We start from the raw sequence: 25,497 nt of genomic DNA on the forward strand, positions 1-25,497 counted from the left end.
TTTTTGGTACGCGGGCCTCTCACTGTTGTGGCCTCTCCCGTTGCGGAGCACAGGCTCCGGACGCGCAGGCTCAGCAGCCATGGCTCACGGGCCCAGCCGCTCCACGGCATGTGGGATTTTCCCGGACCGGGGCACAAACCCGTGTCCCCTAGCATCAGCAGGCAGACTCTCAACCACTGCGCCACCAGGGAAGCCCCTTGATGCTTTTATTAAACCCTTGAAGCTGTTACATTACTCTGTGCCAGAGCTTCCAGGGTGATTAGATATGGAAGATCCAAATATGCCATTTTCAACAAAGACCTAATGTGACTTTCTTCATCAAAATTCGCTTCTGCTGTGGCTGTGAGTGAGCTCAGGGCCAAAGTCCTTCGTCTCCCAGTTCAGCTGCCTGCAGTCATCAGAGTGGGTTGAAGTCACTCCTCCAGGAAGCCTTCCCTCATAAAACATGACCAGTATTCTGCTGTTCATTCCCATGTGCAGTGTTGCCTGTTGGTTGTGTGTGAGACTGGGGTTTGGGGCTGAGTTCTGCCACTTCCTAGCTGGGCCTGGTATCGTGGACTTGAGCAGTGGGAGGAATTGGCAGAACAGTGCAGTGTGGCTTGGAGCATAGGATCAAGGTGGGAAGTGGGAGAGTCCAGGAAGGAGACGTCTGCAGGGCCATTGACGGCATGAACAAGGGTAGAGCTGAGGAATGACAGTAAGGAAGCCAGTGTATCTGGGACACAGAGGTGGGGGTGGAAGGACTAGGCATGAGTGTGGAGTGGTCAGAGGAGGCCACTTCACAAAACGTCTGGGAGGCCCTTCTAGGGTGTTTGACCTTTGCCTTGAGGGCAGTGGAACAGGAGGGTGTCTCCAAAGGGCTTTAAGTAGGGAGTGGTGTGATCAGAGTTAACAGAAGTTTAAAGGAGGATTTAGAAAGGACAGGAGCAGAAGCAGGGAGAAAGGCTTAGAGTCTTTTGCAACAGTCCCCAGACAACAGATGCTAGACAGGTCAGATCCTGGATAGTGGCATTTGGGATGGAGGAAGGAAAGAGACTCAAGAAATTCTTCAGAGATCAAATCGGGAGGGCAGAGTGTTGAAGGAGGGCTGGGAGTTGCAATGAAGCTGCATCTAAGCATGTGTAGCTGATGTGCCTTCAACCATATGTGTCCAGGTCAAGAGAAAATCATTTAACTGGTGTTTTCAGGGGAGGAGGGAGAACAGGCAGTGTCAGGTTTTGGCATCTTAACAAAATCAAACATTATACACTTAGAAATGCCAAGCATTGGACAGAATTGTACCACACAAAGGCATTATAGTTTGTGGAAAGTTGAAGTGATTTTCGAGGGTGATTTTGATGAGGTGCAATTGTTGCCTTAAATGCTGGCTCTCAAGCCCTGTAGTTCAGATACTCCTCAGGGCTTGTTGCACTTTTGTCTTCTGCTGAGGGTGGCTCTGAATTTTATGACGGAACCTGGGCCCCTCCTCACTAGTCATCCCCAGGCTGTTAGCAGAGGCCTGACTGAAGAGGAAGTAAGCCAGGGGATGAGAGTCTCAGCCTGCATTTGTATAGGTGCTTAAAGAGCTCAAGGTGCCCCAACGTTTAGAACAAACAAATCGTGTCACTCTGGGCACATCCTTGCCCTTCATGTGTCAAACGAGGTTGTCAGACTAAGATTATTGATGGTCATGGAAGTCTGGTTCTAGGGTGGGTGTACATTTTACTGTGTCTCTCAGAGCCTTTTAAAAAACAAGTCTGTGGTGAATGCTGCCGTAACTTGAACTTGCCATGACTTTTATGTTCCCTTGTTTTTCACATATCAGTTTTAACACAAATGCAACAACAGGCTCTGTCACTGTGTTGTACTTTTCTGTCTTTTGTTACTCAGTTTTCTCTCCCACTTGCCTTTGTCAGTAAAGATGATTTTTGAAAGAGTTCCACATCCAGCTGGGAATGAACTCTGGCCCGGGTCAGCTTGCTCAGGGAGTGGACATCCTCGTGGGGCATATGGTCTGTGGTGAACCTGGGGTGAAGTGTCCCTCCCATGCCTGATGCCTCACCTCCTTTCCCACCGCAGCCTGTGCCGAGGACTTCTCCTATACATCACAGGGAGGAGACACGTCCATCGAGGGCGTAGATGATGCTGAGGACTTTGAGAAGACTCGACAAGCCTTCACACTCCTTGGTAAGGAACTTGGGGATGGGGAGAAAGGCCCAGAGGGTTGATGGCCTGGAGAAAAAGCATGGCAGTGTCCCGCTCTGCTTGCCAACCTTCGTGAGCTGATGGGGAAGCCCTCTTGCTCTTGGTGAATATCTTCATACTCTTATTCCATCCCAACCCTTGGGCTCCAGAGCTTATGGCATGGAACTTTGGTGCCCTTTCTTAACATTAGGATTTGAGAGTTGATCTCTGAGGCGTTGCCAAGTACTCCTTTTCACTCCCTCAGGGCATTGACACCAATGGATGAAAGCCAAGAAGAGCCGTGTGTTTTTGTGTTGAGGGTTTGAGGCAGGGTGTTCTAGCAGAAGGAACATGCCTTAGGGACCGAAACCACCCATGTTCCACAGTCAGGGTCTCCAAGTGGGAAGCAGACTGCAGAGGTCTAGTAGCTCTGCCATCCGTGCAGTGTTATTTCTGTTGTCGCTGTTTCCGTATAGAACTTAGCAGTGGAATCTACAAATCAAGATCTCTCTGTCCTTCTGGGTCATATAAGACAGTAGAGCTGGAGAAAACTGCCCCTTTCCCCAGCCAGTTTTGGGGGGAAAGAGCCCCCAAGTGGTAAAGTGGAAGGCAGTCTGTGCTTAACTGGCAAATTGAAGTGGTAAATTCCTGGGACCTGCAGCCAGAAAAGGGGAAGCTTGGGAAGTTAGCCTGAAATCCACAAAGTGGCTCAGGGGGACCTGGTGCTTTTCCCAGCCCTTCCCTGACAGACATTTGGCTTCTGAGTCATGTGACCAACCCAGAGCAGCATTTCTTAGGTTCTTTGGGAATCAGGGAGGTTTCATCCAATGTCCAAATAAAGCATGGCCAAACAGGACACGCCCTGATCTCCATATGGGGAGAAAGTCAGGACTGCATGTGCTGAAATCTGAGTGCTGTTCACTTCTCTGGATAACTGGTGGATAGATGTGGTTTGCCTTTTTTGTACCCATGAGACAGAAACCGCACTGGTTATTCCAAAAGAGAAAAATTACTATAATTGTTAACAAGAGCAGTAGTAGATAGTTAACTAAAAATAAGAGGATTTTAGGGGTCTAGAAATAGTGGGTGTAAAAGAACTGTCTCGAGGGTGAGGAGGAACAGCCAGTACAGGAGCTACTGACTAGGAGAGCCCCCCATGCCAGGCTGAGATTGCGAACACTTCTAGGAGGATGTGGCTGCCCCAAGATCAGGAAGCCCTCTGGTGGTAAAGGAACCTGCCAGAGGGTGCGGGCCATCCCTGGTCCGTGTAAGCAGCCTGTAGTGCCCTGGGGTGTGGTGGAGCCAGAACTTCTCAGATGCAGCTGCTAATGGGGGGAGCGTGGCCTGCAGACACAGCTGGAACTCACCAGGCAGGTGGCTGGGCTCCCAAGATGAATACTGATGACTGTGGAGGACCAGAGCCAGGGATGGAAATGGCTTCTTGCTGCTCTCGCCTTGTGAATTCCTTGCAGTGCCCCCTCTTGACCAAGTGTGACGTGCCACCCGCAGGCCAAGGGGAAATGTTTACAGGGTCTAGCACCAGTGTGGCACAGCAGGGCAAAGAAGGGCAGATTTGAAGCTGAGAGATGGTAAACTGGGTACAGGTGTCCCTGAGTTCCCCAGCACCAGAGAGCTGTTCTGTTCTCCAGCGCTGGGGAGCAGGTATAGAGGAGACTCGATGTCGAGGAGGATAGCAGTCGGCTAAGAAAGGAGAAGGTCCCGTAGTGCTGGTGTGAGCAGTGGGCATAAGCTGATCCAAGGAGATGGTTGTTCCCTCCAAGGCCCTAAGGAGACTAGGTACTTTAATTCTCAAAGCAAATGGAATTTTTAAAATTAATTATTTAGTAAGCCGTTCTTCCCTACTCTTTAATAAACATGTCCATTTTTAAAATTCCAGAGGTTGGCAAACTTTTTCTTAAAGGACATGATAGTAAATATTTTGGGCCCTCTTGGCCATACGATTTCTGTAGCAACTGCTTAACTTTGCCACTGTAGTGCAAAAGTAACCATAGACAAAATGTAAAAGGAAAGACATGGCTGTTCTAATAAAACTTTATTTACAAAAACAGGCTGTGGGCTACGAGTCTTTCAGATTTAGTGTTTGATTTTTGTTTTGTTTTGTTTTGTTGCTTCCTGTAAAGAGGTACTGCTTATTCGGAGAATCCTGTATTAAAAAGGGACTTTCTGTTCAGTATAGCATAGGAATCTTAACTATTGTTAGGATTCAATAGTCAGTCATCCAATATCTACTACTTAAATTCCTACTATGACAGGGTGGTTAGGTCTCTGGAAACTGACAAAGCATTGGTTCCTAAGAATAAGAGAAGGGGAGAGGAAAGTGATATATCCCTCTCATCCTGTGATGGGCCCGGCACCCACTTCCTGACCAGTTCTTCTGTGGGACGTATTTGAGAGCACTCTACAGTGTTTTACTCCCTATACAGGTGCATAACCGTCCAGCCTCCTGTCTTGTCCTGGGTTTCAGCCTCTGGCTTTAACTGGTCGTTCTTTTGCCACTCGTACTCAGTTACACTCAGCACATGTGCCTAAATTGTTCACCCTCTGGCTGTTCTTTGGATTATTAGTTTAAGTAAAAACCAGATGTTTGAACAGTGCATGCATTTCTGTAGACATTTTCAAGGACTTCCGTCTGCATAACAAGTATCAATACAGTCTTTCTGTCACTCATGTTTCTGAGCACCTACTGTGTGCCGGGCACTGGGGATATAATGATGAAGCAAGAACAGGGATTCGTTGTAATTTTTTTTAAGTTTGTATATTTTGAAGGTGTTGTGTAATAAAAATTAAAAAGTAAATCCCTGACCCTATGAAGTTTACACAGTAGTGGTCATCTAACACTATGAAAGTGTAGCGTTAATTTGTCTAGTTCATGCTTGGGTTGTCCACTTTGTTGATTATCTGAGTAACGTTTTTAATCCTAACATGACACATCTTTACTCCCATTTATATAGGTGTTACTGACCTTTTTTTTTTTAAGCCTGAGTAAAATATTGCCTTAAAAATAAGTAACTGCATCTGGGGAAGAATTTGGAGAACAACTGTATTATCTCTTAAACTTAATGGTAGGTCAACTGGTGTTCATTATATTAGTCTGTAGCCTTTTTTTAAGTCTGAAGTATTTGGTAATTCAAAAAGAAATGATAATGCCCTAAAGCTAAATATAAATTTTAAGAGAGTATCCATGTCTTTGATAACTTACATGCATAAATAATAAAGTCGACAGTAGATATCTGCTGTCGGTGGCTCCAGAGTAGGTGTGTGTGTCTATAACTGACGGAGCATATAGTGTGGTAAACAACAGCCCCCAGGGGAACAGCCAAGGGCCAGCTGGCTGTCCAGCCCCATAACAGCACCCCCAGGAGAAATTTCTCCTCTTCGTTGGCACTTCAGATGTGTGTCACAGATGTTTGCAGGATATTATGTTGGGAGAAAAATGACTGCAGATAAATGACCATTCTTATTAAACTCATAAAAACATCCATAAAATGTTGGTTGAAATGAAGTCCAAAATGGGTCTGCTTGATTGCTGCCTCTCCTTTGCTCTTGGAGAAGTGAAAATGGTAGCGTGACCCATCTGGTTTGATCAGGACAATCACCGTGAAGATATTTCTCTTTTAGTCCAAGGAGCCCCTTTGCCCTCTGAGCTGTTACTGTGAGTGGTAATTACTTGGTGAGGAGCCTGGATCATTTTAGGAGTCACTGGCCCAGAAAGGAAAATGAAACATTTTTCCTTAAGTCCTTAAAAAGAGGGTAAAACATCCTTTCTATCCTACCGTGGATATTGAGTGTCATTCATTCTTTTTTTTTTTTTCCCCAGGAGTGAGAGAGTCCCATCAGATAAACATTTTTAAGATAATTGCTTCCATCCTACACCTTGGAAATGTGGAGATTCATGCTGAGCGTGATGGTGAATCCTGTAGTATATCAGTAAGTTGCCCACCAGCACCACAGATAACATGCACACAATTTACTCTGTTTGTAGAGTTTTATACAAATGAAATACCTTTACGCTTAGAGGACATTCATAGATTATTTATTCTTAAGAGTAATGGTTTCTGTCCCCTTGCTGATAATTATTTAAAACAACAAATTCTTTTCAAATCAGCTGCCATCAAGTTTCTGTCACTGAGGGCAGGGAGTTTAGTGGTTACTCAATAAATTATTTCTGATGGTTTGATTTCCCAAGTACCCGAGGTCCATGGAATTCTACAGTGTTATCAGCTCATGAGTACTTCCGGTCTGCTTGTAGGGATATGAAGGAGTGTTGGACACTGTCTCCAAGGAGCTTACAATCTAATTGGGTGGACAGGACAGATAACCACAGTTGCCAAGATTTTGACAGTACAAAGGAGAGAATACTGAGACATCTGTATGACAGTATTGCAAACTATGAAGTGCTCCATAAATGCTCTTAATGACTGTTACTTTCTTGGTGCCCAGTGTAGTACCTTATATGTGGTAGATAAAAAATGTCTAAGTGGGTGGGTGGGGGAACACTGCCGGTTACAAGTAGTATAGACAGCATGTTGTGTGCTCTCTGGTATGTGATGGTGTGGGGCTGGGCTAAAAATCTGATATTCTGACCTTGAGTAAGGAATCTGCAATTGTTTCTTTTAGGCTTCTTTTGTGTCCATTTATGGCCAAGTCCTGGGAGGTGCAAAGTATGATTCTTGCTACCAAGGTCTTAGAATTTAAATAACTGGGGAAATACAGAAGACAGTACTACACAATAGGAATGTGGGCATGTGTCCAGGCGACGCACAAGCTGATCCTTTTTCAATTGTGCAGACATTTTTAACCCAGTAAAACCTGGCCCTGCCTTGAGGGAGAGGAAGTCCTGAATGGTAGCTGGCATTTGGCCAGGCTCATCACCCCCATACACCTACGAGAGAAATAGCCTTGGGTTTGGAGCCCCTGGCCCCATCAGGCCTGCCGCCATCCTCCGCACGGAGTCTGCAGCCTCATGAGAGGATCACCCGCTGGGCCCAGTGTGAAAGCAGGGAATGCTGGAGCTGGGCTGCGCTCCATGCCCCGGGACATCAGCGTGTGTGCGTGTGCCTATCTGCGTGTATGTGCCTGTCTCTGTGTGTGCGTGCGTGTGCGTGTGTGTGTGTGTGTGTGGGGGCAGTGTGGTTGGCCATGGTGATGCTGTGAGACGGATTGAGGTGGGCAAAGGAGAACCTGGTGCCTTGGTGGGGTGGCGGATGGACCTCTAGTGCAGGCCAGACACTCTTTAGGGCCAGTGAAGCATTGTCCCTCTTGAGAAAGGCACAGAGGGTCTGTGCCTCCCTTCCCAGCATGTCCCCATAAATGTCCCCCGGTTCCTTAGGGCAACCGTACTTTGCCTCGTGTCGGGGAGTGAGATTAGGAACATTGGCATTGAAGAACTCCTGATTTAGGCTGGCCAAACGCGGGAAAGCTGACGGGTTTCCCTTGGCCTCCACCCTCCCCTTCCCCAGTCTCCTCCTTCTCGAGGTCACATCCTGGTCACATCCCCCATCATGGGTCTTACAGCGTTCATGCCTCTCTTCCATATCTCTCAGCGTGGTTGTAAGTTTACATTTATTATGTGATGGTTTGCTGTGTGTCTCTCTCCCTCATGAGGCTCCAAAGTCTATGAGAATGAGGACTGTTGGCTCGCTTTTGTATCACCAGCACCCAGCACAGTGCCCAGGGCTTGGTAGATGCCCAGTAAGCAGACGGATGGATGATGGAGGCTCCTTAGGCTCAGGGGTGACACAAGTGAGCAAACGCATGAACGCTGGGCGGGGCTGACGGTGAGGCCCGAGGACCAGGGCCAGCGAGTTCCTGGGCGCCTATGGCTGCGGGTTGAGTGAGGCCAGGGCCTCCGTGGAGAGCCAGGACTTGGGCTTACCAGGCACGTGTCTCTGTGATCTTAGAGCTGATCTTCCGCACCGGCGTCTGCAGGGGCCTTTGGGTGAGAAGGAGAGTGAACGTTTACTGGTGGTATTTGGTCGACGCCCGTTTCCCCCACTAAAGTCCAGGACAGAGTCTCCCGTGCTCACTCTTCTAGCCCTGACACACACTGGCACCCACTGAGTGTGTGTGTAAAGACTGTGTGAAGGAGGGCTATCGGGGCACACTTGGGGAAGGGGGTGGGGAGCGGAGGACACAAATGGTGCTGGAGGGAGGGGAGGATGCCTGACAGGCGGAGGCTTGGGCACCAGGCCCTTACTCTCAGAGACGACAGGAAGTCAGAGGGTTCTGAGCACAGGTACGTGGCCTAGGCTGGTCTCAAATTGTTCTCCAGTTAAAGGCTGTGTCGAGAGCTAATTGAGAGTGAGAAATTGGAGTCAGGGCTGCCAGGGTTCAAATCCTGGTTCCGCCACTTACTGATAGTTCCTTACCTTTCTGTTTCCTTATCTGTGGGCGGGGGTGATATTACCCACCTTGGCACAGGGCTCGAGGGCTTGAGTTCTCACCTGTTATCATCATTGTTGGCAGAGCCAGAGTGGACCTTCTGAGCATCTGTCTCCCTTCACAGCGTTGGAAAGACGAAGGCCCAGAGAGGGGAACCTCTCTCTCTAAGGCCACAATGACAGTTGATGGCAAAGCCCCGCCAGCGTTCTTGCTCCACGCCGCTGCGGCCCTGCTCCTTCCTCTGGACCGGCTGTCTTCCACCAGCCTGATGTTCCCCATCCATGCCCAGCACGCTGCCGGGCACGCAGTGTGCGCTCGCTCGAGAAACGCTTTGCTAAATGGTTGCTAGTGCACGGATTTTGGTTTATGCCTTGGGTGCGTAGGGCGGACCTCCTACTGTGAAGGGGTGTCTGTCCAGATGCAGTGAGCCCTTCTGCTTGGTAGTTGTTGTTTTTAATTAAAGCATGAAAATATGTTCCATAACTGCCAGAGTTACCTTGGAGATGCAATAGCATGCGATTACTCGGACACCAGAGGCAATTTGTTTCTTGAACTTGGCAATATGGGCCCACAGAACTCATCAGCTGCCTATGATGCTGGCTGTCTTTAATGGACTTAGCATCATTTAATTAAGCTTAAGTGTAATTGCATAATGTTAAATCAGTTTCAGTTAGTACCTTTAATCAACAGTCAGGAGCGGGTAATAGATGGGCAGGCCACTCCCTGCTGCAGCCGATGGGAACCTGTCCCGTGGTGATGATTGAAAAGTTCCAGAACTTGTGGAACTCTGTGTGTGTGTGTGTGTGTGTGTGTGTGTGTGTGTGTGTGTGTGTGTGTGTTTACAGAGTATGTTAACAAGCCCGTTCCACCACATTCAACCTACTGTCACTCTCCCGGCCCCCCCACTTATGTTGAGTAAAGCCAGTTAATGGCCTTTGTAACTATTACTCCAACTCCACAAACCATACTCCGGAAAAACTGGGCTTAATGATTTTTGGAGGTTCTTTCCTACTCTGACATTTTATTATTTTGTAATTGTGTGTATTTGGGTAGATGGATTTTAAATATCTGTAGGAGGGAGAAAAAATGGCCTGGGGAAATGGTACAGTTATCTGTGTTAATTTTCATTGAACAGGCCTGCATTTACGTGGTGCCAGCGTCATCAGAAAATGATTCCCACAAGCAATTCAGGACCATTAGGAGGTAGCACATGACATTCTAAAGGATTCCCTTTCAGCCTCGGAGTTATTAAGCTCTCCAGCAGGCTCGTGGCTGGGTTATCAACTTCCCCTGGGGGATTTAGATGAGGGAATGAATAATGGGTGAGAAGAACCTCTAGGGGAAAAGCAGGTTTTCTGTGGGGTGTTGTGAATGGGCAACAAGGGGGACCCAGGACACCTACACACTTGGGAAATAAAACTCTGTGGGTGACTTGGTTATCAGGGACTCAAGGGCAAGGTGATGTGATTGGTACTTTGGGTAATTGAGGGTCAAGATGAAATGCAGCTGGTTACCTGGGTGTGTTCTTGTACTTCTCTGGGGCTCAGTTTCTTACCTGTAGGCGAAGGGACTTACGCTGGAGGCATCTCTAGTTTTTTCTAGCTCTGAACATGAGTATCAGTCACAGTGTTCCAAGTGATCTTCCCAAGTCAAAATTTGTTCCTTATTTCTTGCCGTTTGTCCTAACTTTCCACCTAGATTCTTTCCAAGTGGCAAGTGCTTAAAGAATATAAATAAGTTCAGTTATGTGTTTAGTATGACCGGGGCTAAGATGAAAACAAATCTGCTTGGAAGCTTAGGACGGTGTGATGTCAATGTGCTGTCATCGTCCAGGGGGGTCAGCTCAGGGCTCGTCTCCGAGTGCACTGCTCTAGACCGCGTGCGAGCCCAAGGTAACTCTCAAAAGCGAGGGCCTTTCTGGGGCTGTGGATTGAGCACTGCATGTGGAACTCTGCAGTTGGAAGCTATATTCACTGTGATTTTGCCTCTGGCTCCTTATGCTTAACGGATTATCTGTTCCTAAGTTATCAGTTCTCATCCTGCACCCTTCACTCTGGAGCCCTCCCTTCCAGTTACCCTTCAGGCCCTGGCAGGGGAGGAGGGGACAGGGAAAGTGGAGAGTTGTTTTTTAAAGCCCTGCTGATGATTTGTTCATGAGCAGGTATTATCAGTTTGAGCAACACTCTTTGGGCCCCAGTTGTCACCTAGTGGTGTGAGAGTGCATGAGATGGCTGAGGCAGTGGCTAGGGATGAAATGGGGTTCTGGGGGGGCCTAGAGTTGGGTTCCTTCCCTCCCTAGAGCATGGTGGTGCGCTGTCCTCCACGCCCCTCCTGAACCCTTCTCCCATGTCTCTTCCAGCCCGAGGATGAACACCTGAGCAACTTCTGCCAGCTGCTGGGGGTGGAGCACAGTCAGATGGAGCACTGGCTGTGCCATCGCAAGCTGGTCACCACCTCGGAGACCTACGTCAAGACCATGTCCCTGCAGCAGGTGGTCAACGCGCGCAACGCCCTGGCCAAGCACATCTACGCCCAGCTGTTTGGCTGGATAGTGGGGCACGTCAACCAGGCCCTGCACACCTCCCTCAAGCAGCACTCCTTCATCGGGGTCCTGGACATCTACGGGTAGGACGGTGCCTCCTGCTGCCGATGATTGGTGTCTTCCTGCTGGCATTTTAGAGCCAGCGGGGACTTTGGAGACCTTCCTGGTGGTTCTCAACCTGGGGAGTGTGCAATATGGGGGAAGGGGGCATTTTTGGTTGTCACAGTGACTGGGTCTCTGCCGGCACTTGGTGGCCCAAGGCCAGGGATGCTAGGTGTCCTCCAATACAGAGGACAGTCCCGAGGAAGAATGGACCCTATCAAACACCAGTAGCTCCCCCACTGAGAAACCCCACAGACACCCCTTTGTCCTTGTGGGAAACTGAGACCCAGAGATGGCACTGTCTCGTTCAACATCAGACTGGAGGTTTCTGTGAACTTAAATCCAGGTTTTCTACTTCAGTTATGTTTTATTTAAAACTATCATCCGACCTCATTCATGATGTCACCGATCAAGGTGATTGTTTTAATAATGTAACTGTGCCCAGTGCTGCGATACAGATTGATATTGTATGTGGTCATTCCTGAAGTTTCTCTGCATTTTAGAATTCTAGCCTAGTGGAAACGACGGTTAGTCATAACAGTGTAACTTACAGGGAGAGGTGTACTGCACTAAGCACTAGGAGACGGGCTTTCTCACTCGTTGCTGTCCCCAGCTAGCTGAATGACCCTCGACAGATCACAGCCCTTCTATTCTTTAGTTTCTATAGCTTGAAAGGAAGTTTTGAGCCACAGGTCTCTCTTAGGTGCATTCCAGGTCCTTCTAGAATTGCTTGAAATTATATGCACTGGGTTGAAAGCTTACCTGCACTTCTTTTATGATCAATGTCCTGCCCTCTTTAAGCTAATAATAGATGAAATCCTCCTGGATCTTTATATCATAGAGGTCATCGTTTCTGTCTTAAAATAGAACTTCGGACGCTTAGAAGTGCAGTGTTGTAACAGCCGCGATACTCTGGTAGAAACGACTGCTCAGTGGGCTGACAAGCTGGTGCTCGCCTTATGTTGAGGCTGTAGTAAAGGAAAACCTCCTCTAGAAGCGGCCGCTTTCCCGTGCAAAGATAGGCTGTCCCAGCTCCATCTCTGCTGCTCTTGTTCATCACTGGGCTTCGAATCAAATCATGTCACATGCTGTGGCAGTAAACTTGATTTCTGGCATCACAGAGGCTTCCAGAACACACTGAAGAGTTAAGTCACATGCACGAGCTACATAATACAAGAGACAACAGAAGAAATTGTAACAGGGTCGGTTTGAGGGTTTGGACACTTGGTGCTGTACGAGTTTCAGGGCAGAAGAGTGCACGCTTGTTGGCACAGTCAGGAAAAGCTTCATGTGGAAGGTGAGGCTTGAAATCGATCTTTCAAGGAGAGAGTAGAACACGGGCATGTGGGGGGAGACCCTTTGGGACAGGAGCACAGTCCAGATGGTAGGGAAAAAAACACCTCCTAGGTGATGGGGGAGCACAGTGGAGGATGACCTGGGGGGAGGCAGGAGAATGCATCCTCCCCGGGCTCTCCAGGGTTCTAGCCGAGTGACTGTGGATGCCACTTCTCTTCTGCTCCATCGAGTGCCTGCTTTTTGACTCAGCCCTTCCAGTTGCTCTGGGGAGAGCAACATAGAACAGTCTGTGCACCCTGGAAACATACTACCGAGCTGTCAGTAATTAATTCTGTGTCATTCATTCCTCTGCCATGAGTATTTTCAGGTAATTGGGTTTCAAAAAAACTGACCTTTAGTATTACATTCTAATGTAAGAGCTAGAGAAAGTCAGGATGCAGCATCTGACCTGGTTGCCTTAATCTACCTGGGCAAGAATCTATTTTTACTGAGTTTTCAGTGTGGGAAAATTAATGTGAAGATTCACTGTTCTTGTTGTTGTTTTTTAACATCTTTGTTGGAGTATAATTGCTTTACAGCCTTCTGTTAGTTTCTGCTGTATAACAGAGTGAATCAGCTCTATGCATACCTGTATCCCCATATCTCCTCCCTCTTGCGCCTCCCTCCCACCCTCCCTATCCCACCCCTATAGGTAGACACAAAGCACCGAGCTGATCTCCCTGTGCTATGCGGCTGCTTCCCACTAGCTAGCTATTTTACATTTGGTAGTGTATATATGTCCATGCCACTCTCTCACTTCGTCCCAGCTTCCCCTTCCCCCTCCCCGTGTCCTCAAGTCCATTCTCTACGTCTGTGTCTTTATTACTATCCTGCCCCTAGGTTCATCAGAACCATTTGTTTTTTTTCGATTCCATATATATGTGTTAGCATACGGTATTTGTTTTTCTCTTTCTGACTTACTTCACTCTGTATGACAGACTCTGGGTCGATCCACCTCACTACAAATAACTCAGTTTTGTTTCTGAGTAATATTCCATTGTATATATGTGCCACATCTTTTTTATCCGTTTGTCTGTCAATGGATACTTAGGTTGCTTCCACCTCCTGGCTATTGTAAATAGAGCTGCAGTGAACATTGTGGTCCATGTTTCTTTTTGAATCATAGTTTTCTCAGGGTATACTCCCTGTAGTGGGATTGCTGGGTCATATGGTAGTTCTATTTTTAGTTTTTCAAGGATCCTCCATACTGTTCTCCATAGTGGCTGTATCAATTTACATTCCCACCAACATTGCAAGAGGGTTCCCTTTTCTCCACACCCTCTCCAGCATTTATTGTCTTTAGATTTTTTGATGATGGCCATTCTGACCGGTGTGAGGTGATACCTCATTGTGGTTTTGATTTGCATTTCTCTAATGACTAGTGATGTTGAGCATCCTTTCATGTGTTTGTTGGCAATCTGTATATCTTCTTTGGAGAAATATCTATTTAGGTCTTCTGCCCATTTTTGGATTCGGTTGTTTGTTTTTTTGATATTGAGCTGCATGAGCTGCTTGTAAATTTTGGAGATTAATCCTCTGTCAGTTGCTTCATTTGCAAATATTTCCTCCCATTTTGAGGGTTATCTTTTTGTCTTGTTTATGGTTTCCCTTGCTGTGAAAAAGCTTTTAACTTTCATTAGGTCCCATTTGTTTATTTTTGTTATTTCCATTTCTCTAGGAGGTGGGTCAAAAAGGATCTTGCTGTGATTTACGTCACAGAGTGTTCTGCCTATGTTTTGCTCTAACAGTTTTATAGTGTCTGGCCTTACATTTAGGTCTTTAATCCATTTTGAGTTTATTTTTGTATATAATGTTAGGGAGTGTTCTAATTTCATTCTTTTACTTGTAGCTGTCCAGTTTTCCCAGCACCACTTATTGAAGAGGCTGTCTTTTCTCCATTGTATATTCTTGCCTCCTTTATCAAAAATAAGGTGACCATATGTGCATGGGTTTATCTCTGGGCTTTCTATCCTGTTCCATTGATCTTTATTTCTGTTTCTATGCCAGTACCATACTGTCTTGATTACTGTAGTTTTGTAGTATAGTCTGAAGTCAGGGAGCCTGATTCCCTCAGCTCCATTTTTCTTCACAAGATTGCTTTGGCTATTCGGGGTCTTTTGTGTTTCCATACAAATTGTAAAATTTTTTGTTCTAGTTCTGTGAAAAATGCCATTGGTAGTTTGATAGGGCTTGCATTGAATCTGTAGGTTGCTTTGGGTAGTATAGTCATTTTCACAATGTTGATTCTTCCAATCCAAGAACGTGGTATATCTCTCCATCTGTTTGTATTGCCTTTAATTTCTTTCATCATTGTCTTATAGTTTTCTGCATACAGGACTTTTGTCTCCTTAGGCAGGTTTCATTCTTAAGTATTTTATTCTTTTTGTTGCAGTGGTAAATGGGAGTGTTTCCTTAATTTCTCTATCAGGTTTTTCATCGTTAGTGTACAGGAATGCAAGAGATTTCTGTGCATTAATTTTGTATCCTACTACTTTACCAAATTCATTGAGTAGCTCTAGTTGTTTTTTGGTAGCATCCTTAGGATTCTCTATGTCTAGTATCATGTCATCTGCAAACAGTGACAGTTTTACTTCTTTTTCAATTTGGATTCCTTTTATTTCTTTTTCTTCTCTGACTGCTGTGGCTAAAACTTCCAAAACTATGTTGAATAATAGTGGTGAGAGTGGGCCACCTTGTCTTGTTCCTGATCTTGGAGAAAATGGTTTCAGTTTTTTCACCATTGAGAACGATGTTGGCTGTGATGTTTGTCATCACTTTATTAGGTTGAGGTAGGTTCCCTCTACGCCCATGTTCTGGAGAGTTTTATCATAAATGGGTGTTGAATTTTGTCAAAAGCTTTTTCTGCATCTGTTGAGATTATCAAATGGTTTATATCCTTCAGTTTGTTAATATGGTGTATCCCATTGATTGATTTGCATATATTGAAGAATCCTTGCATTCCTGGGATAAACCCCACTTGGTCATGGTGTATGATCCTTTTAATGTGCTGTTGGATTCTGCTTGCTAGTATTTTGTTGAGGATTTTTGCATCTGTGTTCATCAGTGATATTGGCCTGTAGTTTTCTTTCTTTGTGACATCTTTGTCTGGTTTTGGTATCAGGGTGATGGTGGCCTTGTAGAATGAGTTTGGGAGTGTTCCTCCCTCTGCTGTATTTTGGAAGAGTTTGAGAAGGGTAGGTGTTAGCCCTTTTCTAAATGTTTGGTAGAATTCACCTGTGAAGCCATCTGGTCCTGGGCTTTTGTTTCTTGGGAGTTTTTCAATCACATTTTCAATTTCAATGCTTGTGATTGGTTTGTTCATATTTTCTGTTTCTTCCTGCTTCAGTCTTTGAAGGTTGTACTTTTCTAAGAAATTGTGTACCTTTTCCAGGTTGTCCATTTTATTGGTATATGGTTGTTTGTAGCAGTCTCTCCTGATCCTTTGTATTTCTGCAGTGTCAGTTGTTACTTCTCCTTCTTCATTTCTAATTCTTTTTAAAAAATTTTTTTTAGTTTTTATAAACTTTGTTTTTTTGATTTATTTATTTTGGCTGTATTGGGTCTTCGTTGCTTCGCGCAGGCTTTCTCTAGTTGAAGTGAGCGGGGGATACTCTTTGTTGTGGTGCGTGGGCCTCTCACTGCAGTGGCCTCTCTGTTGTGGAGCACGGGCTCTAGGGCGTGTGGGCTTCAGTAGTTGTGGTGCATGGACTTCAGTAGTTGTGGCTGGTGGGCTGTAGAGTGCAGGCTCAGTAGTTGTGGTGCATGGGCTTAGTTGCTCTGCAGCATATGGGTTGGGATCTTCCCAGACCAGGGCTTGAACCCATGTCCCCTGCATTGGCAGGTGGATTCTTAACCACTGCACCACCAGGGAAGCCTTCTAATTCTGTTGATTTGAATCTTCTCCCTTTTTTTCTTGATGAGTATGGCCAATGATTTATCAATTTTGTTAATCTTCTCAAAGAAGCAGCTTTTACTTTTATTGATCTTTGCTATTGTTTCCTTCATTTCTTTTTCATTTATTTCTGATTTGATCTTTTTGATTTCTTTCCTTCTGCTAACTTTGGGGTTTTTTTGTTCTTCTTTCTCTAATTGCTTTAGGTGTAAGGTTAGGTTGTTTATTTGAGATTTTTCTTGTTTCTTGAAGTAGGATTGTATTACTATAAATGTCCCTCTTAGAGCTGCTTTTGCTGCACCCCATCGGTTTCAGGTCATCGTGCTTTCATTATCACTTGTCTCTAGGTATTTTTTGATTTCCTCTTTGATTTCTTCAGTGATCTCTTGGTTATTTAGTGGTGTATTGTTTAACCTCCATGTGTTTCTATTTTTTACAGTTATTTTCCTGTTTTTGATACCTAGTCTCATAGCATTGTGGTCAGAAAAGATGCTTGATACGATTTCAGTTTTCTTAAATTTACCAAGGCTTGATTTATGACCCAAGATATGATCTATCCTGGAGAATGTTCCATGAGCACTTGAGAAGAAAGTGTATTCTGTTGTTTTGGGATGGAATGTCCTATAAATATCAGTTAAGTCCACCTGGTGTAATATGTCATTTAAAGCTTGTTTTTCCTCATTTATTTTCATTTTGGAGCATCTGTCCATTGGTGAAGGTGGCGTGTTAAAGTCCTCTACTCTTATTGTGTTAATGTCTATTTCCCCTTTTATGGCTGTTAGCACTTGCCTTATGTATTGAGGTACTCCTATGCTGGGTGCATAAATATTTACAATTGTTATATCTTCTTCTTGGATTGATCCCTTGATCATTATGTAGTGTCCTTCTTTGCCTCTTGTAATAGTCTTTGTTTTAAAGTCTATTTTGTCTGATATGAGAATTGCTACTCCAGCTTTCTTTTGATTTCCATTTTCATGGAATATCTTTTTCCATCCCCTCACTTTCAGTCCATATGTATCCCTAGGTCTGAAGTGGGTATCTTCTAGACAGCATATATATGGGTCTTGTTTTTATATCCATTCAGCCAGTCTGTGTCTTGTGGTTGGAGCATTTAATCCATTTACATTCAAGGTAGTTATCGATATGTATGTTCCTCTTACCATTTTCTTAATTGTTTGGGGTTTTTTTTTTGTGGGTCTTTACTTGGTTATAGGTTTTTCTCTTTCATCACTTTAAATATGTCCTGCCACTCCCTTCTGGCTTTCTGAGATTCTGCTGAAGATCAGCTGTTAACCTTATGAGGATTCCCTTGTATGTTATTTGTTGCTTTTCCCTTGCTGCTTTTAACATTTTTTCTTTGTAATTAATTTTTGATAGTTTGATTAATATGGATCTTAGTCTGTTTCTCCTTGGATTTATCGTGTATGGGACTCTCTGCACTTCCTGGTCTTGATTGACTGTTTCCTTTCCCATGTTAGGGAAGTTTTTGACTATAATCTCTTCAAATATTTTCTCAGACACTTTCTTTTTCTCTTCTTCTTCTGGGACCCCTATAATTCAAATTCTGATGCGTTTAGTGTTGTCCCAGAGGTCTCTTGAGACTGTCCTCAATTCTTTTCATTCTTTTTTCTTTATTATGCCCTGCGGCTGTTATTTCCACTGTTTTATCTTCCAGGTCACTGATCCGTTCTCCTGCCTCAGTTATTCTGCTATTGATTCCTTCTACAGTATTTTTAATTCCATTTATTGTGTTGTTCATCAGTGTTTGTTTTCTCTTTAGTTCTTCTAGGTCCTTGTTAAGCATTTCTTGTATTTTCTCCATTCTATTTCCAAGATTTTGGATCATCTTTACTATCATTACTCTGAATTCTTTTTCAGGTAGACTGCCGATTTCCTCTTCATTTGTTTGGTCTTGTGGGTTTTTTCCCTTGTTCCTTCATCTGCTGCATATTTCTCTGTCTTCTCATTTTGTTCAACTTACTGTGTTTGGGGTCTCCTTTTCACAGTCTGAAGGTTCATAGTTCCTGTTATGTTTGGTGTCTGCCCACAGTGGGTGAGGTTGGTTCAGTGGGTTGTGTAGACTTCCTGGTGGAGGGACTGGTGCCTTTGTTCTGGTGGGTGGACCTGGATCTTGTCCTTCAGGTGGGCAGGGCTGCGTCTGGTGGTGTGTTTTGGGGTGTCCGTGAACTTAGTATGACTCTAGGCATCCTGACTGCTAATGAGTTGTGTTGTGTTCCTGACTTGCTAGTCGTTTGGCATGGGGTGTTCAGCACGGAGCTTGCTGCCCGTTGGGTGGAGCTGGGTCTTAGTGTTCAGGTGGAGATCTCTGGGAGAGCTCTCGCTGATTGATATTACTTGGGGCCGGTAGTTCTCTGGTGGTCCATTGTCCTGGACTTGGCTCTCCCACCTTGGAAGCTCAGACCTGACACGTGACCAGAGCACGAAGACCCTGCCAGCCACGTGGCTCAGAAGAAAAGGAAGAAGAAGAAGAAAACAGAACGAACAGATACTACCCCAAACCAAATGGTAAAAGCAAAACTAAACAGACAAAATCACATAAAGGAACATACACATACACACTCAGAAAAAGAAAAAAAAAAAGGGGAAAAAATTTTTGTAAATAGTAAGAAAATAAAAATTTACAAAAAAGAAAGAGAGCAGCCAAATCAGTAAACAAATCCACCAATGATAGCAAGCACTAAAAAACTAAACTAAGATAAACGTAACACCAGAAACAAATCAGATGCAGAAAGCAAACCCCAAGTCTACAGTTGCTCCCAAAGTTCACCACCTGAAGTTTGGGAGCGTTCATTGTCTATTCAGGTATTCCACAGCTGCTGGGTTTATCAAGTTGATTGTGGGATTTAATCTGCTACTCATTAGGGTGAATAGAGAAATTTCCCTTTCTCTTCTTTGTTCACACAGCTCCTGGGGTTCAGCTTTGGTTTTGGTCTGTCCTCTGCGTGTAGGTTGCCCTCAGGTGTCTGTTTCCCACCCAGACAGGAGGAGGTTAAAGCAGCAGTTCATTAGGACTCTCTTGCTCACTCAGGCTGGGGACAGGGCTGGGTATGGTAGTCACAACTGGAATGTGGGCCACGCCTGCGGCAACGGAGGCCACCATAACATCGCAACAGCCTGGGGCGTGCAGTGTGTTCTCCCAGGGATGTTGTACCTGGATCATGGGACCCTGCCAGTGGCAGGCTGCACAGGCTCCCGGCGGCGGGCATGGGTAGTGACCTGTGCTTGCACACAGGCTTCTTAGTTGCGGCAGCAGCAGCAGCGTTAGCAGTTCATGTCCGTCTCTGGAGTCTGAGCTGATAGCCGCGGCTCACGCCTGTCTCTGGAGCTCACTTAGACGGTTCCCTGCCTTCTGTGGGCACACAGAGCAGGAATCTCGTCTCCTCGCACACCCCAAAACAATGGTCTCTTGCCTCTTTGGCAGCTCCAGACTTTTTCCCGGACTCCCTCCCTGCTAGCTGTGGCGCACTAGCCCCCTTCAGGCTGTGTTCACGCCGCCAGCCCCAGTCCTCTCCCAGCGGTCCGACCGGAAGTCGAGCCTCAGCTCGCAGCCCCGCCCGCCCCGGCGGGGCGAGCAGACAAGCCTCTCGGGCTGGTGAGTGCCGGTCGGCGCCGATCCTCTGTGCGGGCGTCTCTCCGCTCTGCCCTCCGCGCCCCTGTGGCTGCGCAGTCTCCTCCGCGGCTCCGAAGCTTCCCCTCCGCCATCCCGTCTCCACCAGTGAAGGGGCTTCCTAGTGTGTGGAAGCTTTTCCTCCTTCACGGCTCCCTCCCAGTGGGGCAGGTCCCGTCCCTATTCTTTTGTCTCTGTTTTTCCTTTTTTCTTTTGCCCCTACCCAGGTACGTGGGGAGTTTCTTGCCTTTTGGGAGGTCTGAGGTCTTCTGCCAGCGTTCAGTAGGTGTTCTGTAGGAGCTATTCCACGTGTAGATGTATTTCTGCTGTATTTGTGGGGAGGAAGGTGAACTCCGTGTCTTACTCCTCCGCCACCTTGAAGGTCTCCCCATTGTTAATGGCACGTAAAAGTATTATGACTGCAGTGCTACTGATACGTACAATATCATGCCTTAGTTCTGTTATAGGTACATACTGTCTTAGCAGTGCCTTGAGCTTAAATAGGTAGCTCCTCCCTTCTAAGGGATCCCCAGCAAGAGGAAGGCCTCTGTGGGTTGGGCTGCTGGTGCTGCTGAGTCTGGAGGTGTTAGCTGAGCCCCTGCAAGCTGGGATTTTGTGTTCATATTTGCCATTTAATTTTTATAATTGAGTTTATTTGCTCTAAGATCCTGTGCCCGCCCAAAGGGGAGAAATAGATCACAGGGAAGACTTGTCTTTGGTGTGAAGGTGCACTTGTCCGTGGGTGGATGGGGATCCGTAGGACTCCATCTCCTATTTCTGGTGCCAGCGCCTGACCTGTGTGTCTCCTTCCTCCCCGTGCGGCCGTGGGTTCCTTTGAGGACATCTGACAGCTTTTCAGCGAGGACAGGTCCCATCGCAGGGGGGCTGTGCAACCTGGGGCCCTAGACAAGCACTCTCGGGGAGTTTCCTCCCCTTCTGCTTCCTTCTGGGTGCGCTGTGCTGTTTTCTCTTTTTTTTAATCCTTGTTCCTTCTCAGAAGCTAATTTACTTTTTCAAACCTTGTCATAAAGCGGTCATACTTAGAAAGCGATTCACCTCCTCCTGGGGGGAGAGAAATGCCACGCACGGTTCCTCCTCCGTCTGCCCAGTCAGTGCCGGCTCCACATGCTGTGGGCAGAGTTCACTATGGCAAGTTAGATAAGGTAGGCTCAGCGTTAACCAGCTGCTGTCTAATACATACAGACCACCCTGAAGGTACATACACCTGCTCCTCAACCGTTCTGGTCTGCTGAGAAGTCATTCTCTTTCTTTTCTGGTAAGAAGGTATGTAATGAACGCTTAGGAGACCAAAACCAAAAACTTCACAGGAAAGCAGGTGACTTGAATCTGGAGGTACTCTTTCTGGTCCATCAGGTTAGGGACACCATTTCTTAATCCGGGAGAAAGTGGCAACATTTGGTGGAAATTGGGATTTACATCGAACTATTTACTGTCATCTCCCTTTCCCAATCATGGTGTTCTTCTGCCTTGTTTCCTGTGGGCTTCAGACACCTTCTAGCTATCTTTCAGAAACCTTCAGAAAAGATACCTTTCAGAAACCCACTGAATCTTTTGTTTGCAATTACTTGAAAGTGGGTGTCATGCTTGATACTCTACCTGTGTTACCCTAACGACCCCCTCTCATTTCAAACTAATTCCTGTTTTTAGGCTTTATTTACAAAAAATATGACTATGGGAAGTGATTCTTCCATGGCATCTGAAAACTCCAGCATTTTTTTAATATTTTGAGTTTCCTACCCAAATCCCTGACCACCAGACTCTGGAGAGGGAGGAGACCATCTGTCCCAATGTCTCACTCGTTGCTTCTCAGCCCTAGATGTGGGGATACCTTGATGCACATAGAAGGTGCCCTTGGGATGACCTAATGTTTTTAATTTTCTTACTCCTCCTTGTCACCTGTGAGCAAAAGAGAGCGTGTGGCAGCTGCAGAGAGCGGGAAGGAGGGTGGGGTTAGATTTCTGAATACGTTAAACCCCACTGATTAAGAGGAAAGGGATAAGGAGTTATCTTCCTCTCTGAATTAGGCTGGGAATGTGCAAAGCAAACAAATAAGAGTGGGATTGCTGCCCCCTCCCCTACAAGTAGGTACTGATTACTTCAGCTGGGATGACTGTCCATAGATAAACTGTAGCACCTAGCTAGAGTGTTACTGGGTCACCAGTCAGGCTCATTCTAGAGACAACTGGAAGGAGTTCCATAGTATAAATGAGCCACTCCAGATTTTTGTATAAATGTTTAATATGTTAATATAGAATCTGCAGTTAGAGTGAATAAACAGTCACTTCTGTATACATAAGCAAGCAGTGTGTGAGCCAGCATCATACATACATACCTCCCCTTATCATGATGTTCTGAAGGGTAGTTAGTTCAGATGGTAGAAAAGGCTGTGAGCGCCTACGTAAGTTGCTTGGGCCACAGCTGCCTCCACCACAGCTGTGGTGAGCCCCCTGCTCAGAGGCCCTTCTCTCGGGCTCTCCTGAACAGTTCCAGATACCCAGTGTCCTGGTAGAAGCACGGCTTCCCTACATCTCGCTCCCCTGCCCCAGCTCCAGAAAGGGCAGAGCAAGCAACACCCAGGGCAATTTAGCCAACCCAAGCCAAGCTCTTTTCCTTAACTAAGGATCTGTGAAGCTGCCTGCAGCGTATTTCTTACCAGGCAGGGGATGGAAATTAATAGGAGAGAGCCAGGCAGCTTTTGGCTGGGGTTTCCTTTTCATGTTGCATTAACCAGCATTTGCCTCTACGGGCTTGATTAATTACAATCGTAACCCTTTATTCCTCTCTCCTCCTCGAGGCAATGAGAAATAAATGGTTCCAATTTGGGAAGAATGCACATTTATTTGTCTCTGACCTGAGCCTTCAAAATGCCAAGATAGCAGGAGGCTTTGGCTATGGCCAGCTCATTCTTGAAGAGGACAGTTGGCCTAGGGGACTTTGGGAGCAAGGCAGGGATAGATTCATGCCTAATGCTGAGGAATAGTGAGGGAGAGGATATGCCGAGGGACGTTTGGGCCCCAGGAACAGGAAATGGGGTTTGCTGCGATTTTATATCTTCCTCAGTTCTTGTGTTACTTTCTGTGTCTCTTATGGTATTTCCTAACTTTAAATTTGCATCCAGCTCTATTCAGTGCTTTTTAATGATTTAAAAAGTATTTTTAAATTGTGGTTTAAAAAAAACACACAATATAAAATTTACCATCTTAACCGTTTTTACGTATACAGTGCAGTAATGTTAAGTATATTCACATTGATGTGCAATAGATCTCTAGAACTTTTTCATCTTGGAAAACTGAAACTCTATCTATTAAACAACTCCCATCTTCCCTCCCCCAGCCCCTGGCAACCACCATTCTACGTTCTGTCTCTATGATTTTTTTTTTTTTTTTTTTTTTTGCGGTACGCGGGCCTCTCACTGTTGTGGCATCTCCTGTTCTGGAGCACAGGCTCCGGACGCGCAGGCTCAGCGGCCACCATGGCTCACGGGCCCAGCCGCTCCGCGGCATGTGGGATCTTCCCGGACCGGGGCACTAACCCGTGTCCCCTGCATTGCCAGGCGGACTCTCAACCACTGCGCCACCAGGGAGGCCCTTGTCTCTATGATTTTGATACTTCCACAGACTTCGTGTAAATGGAAACATAGTATCTATCTTCTGGGACTATCTTATTTCACTTAGCATAACGTCCTCAAGATTCAACCATGTTGTAGCATGTGACAGGATTTCCTTTTTTTTAAAAGGTGAATAATAAATACTGCATTGTATGCATGTACCACATTTTATTTATCTATCCATTGATGGACATTTGGGCTGCTTCTGCCTCCTGGCTATTGTGAAAATGCTGCAATGACCAAGGAAGGGTGTGCAAATATCTCTTCTTTTAGACTTCTTGGATATATAACCAGAAGTAGGATTGCTGGATCATATAGTAATTCTACTTTTAATTATTTGAGGAACATCCATGTTGCTTTTTATAGTAGCTGCACCATTTTACATTTTTACCAGTAGTGCCCAGGGGTTCCAGTTTCTCTACATCCTTGCCGACGCTTGTTGTTTTCTGGTTTTTTTGATAGTGGCCATCCCAATAGGTATGAGGTGGTATCTCGTGGTTTTGATGTGCATTTCTCTAATGATTTATGATGGTCTTTTCATATGCTTCTTGGCCATTCATATATCTTCTTGGAGAAATGTTTTAAGTTCTTTGACCATTTTTAAATCAAGTTATTTACTTTTTTTTTTTTTTTGAGTTGTAGGATTTCTTTATATATTCTGGATATTAACCCCTTTTCAGAAATATGATTTGCAAACATGTTCTATCATTCTGTAAGTTGCCTTTAATGATATATTTTAAGTAAATTTCTTAGGCTCACCATTTGCCTTCATCATTTTGATGGAAATTCTTTTTTTTTTTTTTTGATGGAAATTCTTTGTGTCTTTATGTTTTGTTTTCTTGGTCTCACTCTTCAAAATAGACTTACAGATAATTTCACAATCCTAAGTTATTTATTTGGAGAAGACTACCCATCCCCTCTCTGTCTAGTATGGAAAGGTTTCATGGCGAATGGAGGGGGAGGAGTCAGTGATTGCATTTACCCTGAAGCCTGTGAACAGTGACCCAACCTTGGATAGCCCAGAAGATTCCTGGACATGTCTTTTTCAGGGTAGACATGCATAGCTGGCCCCAGTGTTTTCAGATCCAGCAGATCACCGAAGCAGTTGGGTTCTCCCTGGAATCTCTGAGTCTCCCAGGAGAGCTGTGTAACTCAGAGTGCTCGAAAGTCAAGCTCAACCTTCCAGAATTGCTCTGACACAGCCCTTTGGAGCATGCCTGGAACCAAACACCACTACATAGTCTTAAAGCTTGGGTAAAGTCCCATTTCTCTCTGTCCATGCCAGCACCCCCATGAACTCACCCTCCTTTGAAGTCTTGTAACACATAAAATCTACTAGTTGGGAGGTTTCATATACTGGTTTCATGTTATCCTCCTAATAGCTCTCTTGGGCAGGGTCCATGACTTGCTCTTCTTTGCAGCCCTTACAGTTCCTGGGACAGTTGACTGATGGATTGGGAGAGGGTTACCATATGATGGGCATCTTCCTGTCCCACATTAGATTTTCAGACATGGAGAAGAGCCGGGAATTGGAGCACACTGCACACTTGAATGGACTTAGGTCCTCCAGAAGAACTGTTCTTGACCTTGGGATGTGAGCAGTGCCTAGAACTGTGCTGTCCCTGAAGGACAAGTCCTCTCTGGACATCTGGGCCCAGAGAGAAGCACGTGAGCAGAATTCAAGTCCTGTCATTCTTAGGTGCAGCTAGCACCCCGGGTTTGTTTAGTAAAGAGATCAGAAGGGTTGGCCTCCCTAACAGACTGCAAGGTGCCCTTGTGAGGTTTCATGGGCTTCAGGAGGGAAA

General features: G+C 45.7%; 1 protein-coding gene across 1 annotated transcript in view; it reads left to right on the forward strand.

The window, feature by feature from the left end:
• Positions 1-25,497, forward strand: part of MYO5B (myosin VB) — a 231,381-nt gene that overhangs the window by 75,670 nt on the left and 130,214 nt on the right. Inside the window, 3 exon segments of the mRNA XM_007465591.1 lie at positions 2,059-2,166; positions 6,002-6,111; positions 10,925-11,190. Coding sequence (XP_007465653.1) covers positions 2,059-2,166; positions 6,002-6,111; positions 10,925-11,190 — 484 coding nt within the window.

Source organism: Lipotes vexillifer, unplaced genomic scaffold (assembly GCF_000442215.2).
Source record: "Lipotes vexillifer unplaced genomic scaffold, Lipotes_vexillifer_v1.1 scaffold36, whole genome shotgun sequence".
In the NCBI taxonomy this organism is placed as follows: Eukaryota; Metazoa; Chordata; class Mammalia; order Artiodactyla; family Lipotidae; genus Lipotes; species Lipotes vexillifer.